The following is an 8,242-nucleotide window of genomic DNA, read 5'->3' on the forward strand; positions in this document are numbered from 1 at the left end:
ATTGAATGGAAATGTTATTTGTGGATTTAACTTGTGGGTCTGAGTATGTATTTTCTTGGCTACAGTCTTGAGTAAGGATGTATAGGCCTCCCTTCAGCCTAGCTGAACCAATCATCTCCATGGTAGGCATGTGTTGGATTGTGCATATTTGCTGCTGGAAAATTACACAGCAGTTAGAAACTTGTGACAATTTGTTCACAGATATGAGATTGACATTAAAATTCTCAACAAACAAAACATTGTGTAAGGTAAGTGTATTGGTCAAGTGTACAGTTCCTGAATAGTGAGATTGAACATGGCTACCATTAGGTAGAGAAATAGCTACTGGTGCAATCTTTTGTATTGAACACAAGTTGGTCAAGCAATGAGTTATGTGGTCAGTAGCTCCTGTGTCTAGGATCCATTGTGTGTGAGCATTACCTGTAGAAGCTGTTTCAACATTTCCCATCTTCATTTCGGTATTGAGTGCTCTTGCCTGCACTATGTTGCTCATATGAGGAGAATTGTCTTGCTGTTGATGTTGCAAAGTGTGCTGAATCATTTCAAAAATAGCATCATACTGATTCTTCGTAAAACTTCCCTTGCTCTCTTGATGAGTGACAACATTATTCTGATCACCAGCAATATCTGAGGTATCTTGAATTACAGCATTAGCTGACTTAGGTCCATTTGATCCATTTAGTACATTTGATCCACTTCTCATCTTATATCCAGGTGGATATCCATGCTTCTCAAAGCATGTGTCAATAGTATGGCTAGTCTTCCCACAGTATGTACATAGCCTAGTAAATGATCTGCCACGCCCATTACAATATCCTCTTCCTCTTCCTCTACCATTAAAACGACCACCTCTTGTCATATTGTGTTCTGTAGAAGAATTATAGAACACTTTTGAAATTCCATCTTCAGAGTTAGACAAAATGCCTTCAATATGCATTTGTCTTTCCTGTTGAGTAACCAATGAGAACACTCTATTAATTGATGGAAGAGGATCCATAAGCATGATTTGGGACCTCACATGAGAATATTGCTCATTGAGTCCCTTTAGAAATCTAATCGAATAATCTCTATCTTTGCTACTCTTCACTTCTGAGGCAATAGTGCAGCATGGCCGAATGCATTTACATGAAGGTGTAGGGTGTAAATTCTCCAACTCATCCCAAAGGATCTTAAGCTGGGTATAGTAATTTGATATCGATTTGTCTCCTTGATGAAGACGAAAAATCTCATCCTGCAAGTCAGAAATGCGAAAGATATCTGACTGAGAAAACCTCTCCTTGAGGTCTTTCCACACATCAACAGCTCTATCCATCCACAATATTGATTGAGAGATGGAATCAGTAATAGATCGATGCAACCATGACAGCACCATGGTGTTGCATCTCTCCCAAGCAGAATAATTCTTATCAGAATCCACTGGAACAGGAATCGAACCATTCACAAAACCAATTTTATTCTTAGAAATCAATGCCATGGTCATGGCTCTAGCCCATGCATGGTAGTTCTTGCCGTTCATCGGTGTGGAGACAAGAACAAGGGACGGATTTTCATTTGAATGTAGAAAATATGCATTACCTTGATCTGATAGATCTTGAACACGATTCTTATCTGCATTTTTCAGATTTGCAGCATTCGAAGCATTTCCTTGAATCTCAGGTTCATCAATAACCTGATCCATAACATGCGGAGGACTCTGATTCGCCATCCAAAAAAAAAATATTAAAAACGCCTTGATTCAGAAGAAGATCTATAAGAAGAAAGAAAACAGATCTAAGAAGGAAAGAAGAAAAATGGCGAATATCAGAGCCCTCTATGAGGCTCTGATACCATCTTAGTGTATGTGGAAGCGTGAGAAAGCTTCATTGATGAAAAAACAGAAAAGGTGTTACAGTAGAGTTTGTACCTTACCTATCTAATATGCAGAGTACACTGCTTATATATGCAGAAAGCAAAAGACCAAAAAATAAAATAGTCACACACGTGACTGGACTAACAAACTAGCTAACTACACATGGTTAGTGTAACAAACTAACTAACTACACATGGTTAGTCTAACAAACTAACTGACTTCTAATTACATAGCAACTACCAGTTAGAAAACTAACAACAGATTAATGATACAGAATAAATAACATATTCTGTATCAAATATCGTACTTTGTAGAGAGATGCAAAGATTAGGTTGGAACTAAATGCTAGGCATAAATACTATACGAAGCTAATTAATACCATTATCAACAAGAAGAGCTGAAATGTTCTCAACAAATTCCTCCTATATAACATACAATCCGGCCCCATGGTTTGAAGTAAAGGAGACATTTGATGTAGGGGGAAAATGTGTGTTATTTAAAATGATACACCTTGTGTCCTTTTACTCTTGTAAAGAAGCAAAACCCATAGTTTTAAAACTTTTCTCTCCCACTATTTTTTTTATGATTTATCTCTTTTTCTCATGTAAAATAACACAATTTTATATTCTTTAAATTGACACACAATTTTCCCTTGATGTAGATATGCATAAAGCGGATAAGACTAGCCTAAAAAAAGGAAGAAAAAAAATTTAGAATGAATAAATTAAGAAAAAATATTTATTATTTTAAATGACATAATTTTATGTCATTCTAACTAAAACGACTATATTTTAGTATATATGTGTTGGTTTTTTACTTTTTATTTTTTATACAATACTCTCTTTCTCTCTTCCAGAGAAAATGTAACACATCACTAAATATATATCAAACCACCACAATTTCATATAATTTGGCAAAAAAACTTTGTCATGACAAGCATTTTTTTCCATAAATAAATATCTTCGCAAGACAATTGTTTGCTTTCAAGCTATGCTGTGATGGGGGGTTTCATTTATAAATGTCTGAACAAAATACATCGAATGAGCATTCAATTCGACAAATAAAAAAGTCTAAAAGATGGGCGGTTATTTATATATTTGAGCCTAATGTGTAATGTCAAACGAATATGGAATCTCTTGTCGGTCGATTGCAGAACTTTACTAATTTAACAAAAAAATATTCACAGCGATAAACAAATCCACATGACTCGTACTTTCATGCTTAAATATGTTCAGTTCTACTCCAGTGAGTATAATAAGATAGTTTCTACTTGGCTAGCCTACATTCATAAATGATTATAAGTGATTAGATCAATCTATCTTTAAAACCCTTCGTCATTAGGCACGACTCATTAAAAAATTTAAAATAACTTTAATAAGGACTCTATTGTTTTTCAATTCTTATTTTAAGTTTATAATTAGTTATTTCTTATATAATAAACACTTTACTCATGCTAGGATTGCCAAATAAGAAATGACAATTAAATTTCAACTTCAAGGAATATAGTGAAGGGGAGAAAATGGTAATATCCATATATTTTCAAAATGGTAAGATCATGAATAATAAATTGATGCATGCCGTTTAGACCGATCCACTGAATGAAAATCACCGTTTATCACGCCAACACTGGAAAAGTCATAATCATAAATTCATAATGTATTCTATAATAAATTGTAGGTCATTGTTTTGAATAATCCAAAAAGAGTCCCATCTCAGAAGCTACCAAGAAAGTCAACACACAATAAGAGAGGGGTCCACATAGAAACGTGGTGTAGAATCTATAATGCAATAAAAATTAGATTAAATACTCTTTTTGTCCGTCAGCAAATTTTATGATGTCCGCTTTAGTCCCTAACAAATAAATAGGCTCATTGTAGTTCTTAAGAAATTCAAAATAGACCGATTTAGTTGAAATTAGTGTCTCTCACAAATTCAAAAAAGACCTATATTAGTCCTTAAAATAATTAAAATAGGACCATTTTGAATTTTCTTAGGGACTATGATAGATATTTTTATTTACTAGGGACTAAAACGGACATCGTAAAATTTGACGAGGAACACAAAAAAAAGTATTTACTCTAAAAATTATATTGGGTTTAGAACTATCAGTCTTACTTTTCTTTCTTGGCTGGCAAATAGCTTTCCGCAAAAATCAAGCTATGACTTGGGACACGGTTTACTTTGAACGGCGCAACATCTCTGAGTTGGTCTCTCTGACTAAGCACATTCATTACCCTTTACCTTCCTCATTTTCCACTCTGTTCTTCAACATAACTTTCTACACTTTTGGCCAACGTTCCTTGCCAAATTTAGGCGAGTTTAGGAAGATAAACACTGGAACGCACAAGTTATAAGGTTCTTGTTCATGGGTTTGCAACTTTATGAGACCACCATTTATTTCCTCAATTCTTCAGTCTTGTGTGGTTGTCACTCAGAGTAGACACCAATGAGAAGTACATTAGTCTCATGGCTTTCCTTCATTCTCTGCTACTGGATATTTCTTAGTACCCACATCTTTGTCGCCTCTGGCGTATGTCTTGATGATCAACAATCATTGCTTCTCCAACTAAAGAACAACCTCACATTCAACCATGAAAGTTCCAGCAAACTAGAGTTGTGGAATCAAAGCATTGCTTGCTGTAATTGGAGTGGTGTAACCTGTGATGTTGAGGGACATGTTATTGGCCTTGACCTGAGTGGAGAATCAATCTCTGGTGGATTTGACAGTACAAGTATTCTTTTCAGTCTCCAACATCTCCAGAAATTGAACTTGGCATCTAATAATTTCAATTCTGTCATTCCATCGGGATTCAACAAGTTGGAGAACTTAACTTATCTGAATTTGTCATATGCTAGCTTTGTGGGGCAGATTCCAATAGAGATTTCTCGGCTGACAAGGTTGGTTACTCTTGATATCTCTTCTCTTTCCTATTTAATAGGGCAAGAGTTGAAACTTGAGAACCCAAATCTACAAAAGCTTATCCAAAATCTCCCCAGTATTAGGCAACTGTATCTGGATGGTGTAACTATAACAGCTCAGGGACAGGAATGGTGCAATGCTTTGTTGTCGTTGCCTGACCTTCAAGAATTGAGCATGAGGCACTGCAATCTCTCAGGACCCCTTTATTCTTCCCTTACAAGACTTGAGAACCTATCAGTCATTATTCTTGATGGGAACAATTTATCATCAAGAGTGCCAGAAACATTTGCCAATTTGAAAAATCTGACCACCCTCAGTCTTGATTATTGCGGGTTGACTGGAATATTTCCACAGGAGATCTTCCAGATTGGAACGTTGTCAGTTATTGACATATCATACAACGAAAATCTCCTTGGTTTCTTTACAGACTTCCCCCTGAGTGGATCTCTCCAGACCCTAAGAGTAAGTAATACAAACTTCTATGGAGAATTTCCACAATCTATTGGTAACATGAGGCACTTATCTGAATTGGATTTTTCTTATTGTCAATTTAACGGAACACTTCCCAATTCACTGTCAAACCTCACAAAACTCAGTTACGTGGATTTGTCATTTAACAGCTTCACAGGTCCAATGCCATCATTTGGCATGGCAAAAAATCTTACCCACTTAGACCTTTCTCATAATGGTTTAAGTGGTGCAATTCCATCATCTTCTCACTTTGAAGGACTGCACAGTCTTGTCAGCATTGACTTGCGTTTTAATTCTATGGATGGGAGCATTCCTTCATCCCTTTTTGCACTCCCATTACTGAAGAGGATTCAGCTTTCCTACAACCAGTTCAGTCAACTAGACAATTTCACAAATGTCTCTTCCTCTATATTAGACACCCTCGATTTAAGTAGCAATAATCTATCAGGGCCTTTTCCAGCGTCTATCTTCCAGCTCAGTACACTCTCTATCCTCCAACTATCCTCAAACAAGTTCAATGGATCATTGGAGCTAAATAAGCTCTTGGAGCTCAGAAATTTAAGTACACTAGATCTTTCATACAACAAATTATCAGTCAATGTGAATGTTATAAATGCTGACATGTCTTCCTTTCCCAACATTAGCAATCTAAAATTGGCATCCTGCCACTTGAAAACTTTTCCTGACTTTTTGAGAAACCAGTCTAGATTAACCTATCTAGACCTTTCAGATAACCAGATTCAAGGAAAAGTGCCCAACTGGATTTGGAATCTATACAATCTTGGAAGCCTTAATATTTCTCACAATTTGCTGACTGACTTGGAAGGACCTTTGCAGAATCTTACTTCCAACTTGTTTCTCCTTGACCTTCATCACAACCAACTGCAGGGGCCAATACCTTTTTTTCCAAAATCTCCTGCCTATTTGGATTACTCAAGTAACAAATTTAGTGCTGTTATCCCACGGGACATTGGTAATTACCTTTCTGTCACAATTTTTCTCTCTCTTTCAAACAACACTCTTCGTGGCAGCATCCCTGATTCCTTCTGCAATGCTTCAAGTCTTCAAGTGCTTGATCTTTCCAATAATAACATATCCGGAAGAATTCCCTCATGTTTATTGACAATGAGTGAGTCCCTTGGGGTACTAAATCTGAGGAAGAACAAACTCAAAGGTCCCATCCCAGATATGTTTCCAGCTTCCTGTGCTCTAAAGACTCTGGATCTCCGAGGAAATGAATTAGATGGACAGATTCCACAATCTCTTTCCAATTGCACAAAATTAGAAGTGTTAAACCTTGCATGTAACCAGATTACTGATGGTTTTCCATGCTTGTTGAAGAAGATACCCACACTCCGTGTCCTGGTCTTGCGGGAAAACAAATTCAGAGGTCAAATTGGATGTAAAAAGACCAATGGTACTTGGCACATGCTTCAGATAGTTGATCTAGCCTTTAACAACTTCAGTGGTGAACTACCTGGAAAATGCTTCACTAGGTGGGAGGCAATGATGTATGATCAAAACCCAGCTGAATCAAAGGCAAATCACATCCAATTTCAGGTTTTTCAATTTGCTCCATCATATTATCAGGATTCAGTGACAGTCACAAGCAAAGGTCAACGGATGGAGCTGGTTAAGATTCTAACTGTCTTCACTTCCATTGATTTCTCATCCAACCATTTCTATGGAGAAATACCACAAGAGCTATTTGATTTTAAAGCACTCGATGTGCTTAACTTGTCAAATAATGCTCTTTCTGGCCAAATTCCATCATCAATGGTCAATCTCAAGCAGCTTGAATCCTTAGACCTGTCAAATAACTCACTGGAAGGAAATATTCCAACAGAGCTTGCAATTCTATCTTTCCTATCATTCCTGAACCTCTCTTTTAATCAACTATCAGGAAAAATCCCTACAGGTACCCAAATTCAATCATTTCCAGAATCTTCCTTCATTGGTAATAAAGAATTATGTGGCCCTCCTTTGCCTACAAATTGCAGTGTCAATATCAGTCCACCAATGATAGATGAAGTAAAAGGAATTGATTGGCAGTATATATCAACTGGAATGGGTTTTGGGGTTGGAGCTGGACTAGTTGTTGCCCCATTGATGATTTGGGAGAGAGGAATAAAATGGAGCAATGATATCATTGACAATTTTCTCATGGTTGTTCTTCCAATTTTTGGGTTAGCTTATACCCCCATTGGTGATGAAGAAGAAGAGGATGATGACACAGAAGAGAAGAACTCAGATGTGACAGAAGAATTTGATTCGGGTTATTCAATGTTCAGAGGGTGGTATTGTGTTTTTTGTTCCAAACTTGACATCACCAAGACGAAGGTCATTCATGACCTCAGCTGCACATGCTATCGCTCATCACCAGCTTCAAATTCTTCTCGTTCATCAGAGTCACATTCCTCTTAGTCATATACAAGATGAAAACATGCTCTTATGTTTCTCTTCTTTTTCTTTTTTTCTTGTCTTTATTCTTTCCTCTGAATGCATGCATGTATATGTTGTAGATACACACACAAAATCATCCAAACAATGAGAAAAAAGAAAATAATAATGTCCCCTCTGATTTTTCAGAAGGTGGTTTTTGTGGCAATCAGTGATAAGCAAGAAAAAAAAAACCAAAAGGAATAAAGCCAATGCTCAAACAGGATTTTCATCAAACAATTGGAAGACACCACTAATAAAATCACTTTGATGTTTATGTTGCACCATTGGGGGTACCATGCACATCAACAATTGCACTTATACTAGCCTTGAGGAGATAATAGCTAAGAATTAGGTAAGTGCAAATCATCATTTAGTTGAAAGAAAAAACATAGTTTTCTCAACGAAAAATTTGTGTGTTTGTGACTGGAGACACTCTAATGCCTCGCTATCCGAGTATAATTATCAGTGCGCTTTTTTTTTTTTTCTTAACCAGCAAATATATGCAGAAATATATTTTCTGTTTTATTAGATAATTACTAAAGGGTTTCCCAGAAACAATT

At 36.4% G+C, this 8,242-nt stretch overlaps 1 protein-coding gene across 1 annotated transcript; it reads left to right on the forward strand.

Annotated features, from left to right (window-relative positions):
• Positions 1-4,128: 4,128 nt before the first annotated feature.
• LOC133311240 (receptor-like protein 7) lies at positions 4,129-7,664 on the forward strand. The gene has a single exon (XM_061512250.1). The coding sequence runs from the start codon at positions 4,296-4,298 to the stop codon at positions 7,662-7,664; it is 3,369 nt and encodes a 1,122-aa protein (XP_061368234.1). The 5' UTR covers positions 4,129-4,295.
• Positions 7,665-8,242: the final 578 nt, after the last annotated feature.

Source organism: Gastrolobium bilobum, unplaced genomic scaffold (genome assembly GCF_033153095.1).
Source record: "Gastrolobium bilobum isolate Gb01-03AN ecotype WA unplaced genomic scaffold, APGP_CSIRO_Gbil_v1 utg9958, whole genome shotgun sequence".
Classification (NCBI taxonomy): Eukaryota; Viridiplantae; Streptophyta; class Magnoliopsida; order Fabales; family Fabaceae; genus Gastrolobium; species Gastrolobium bilobum.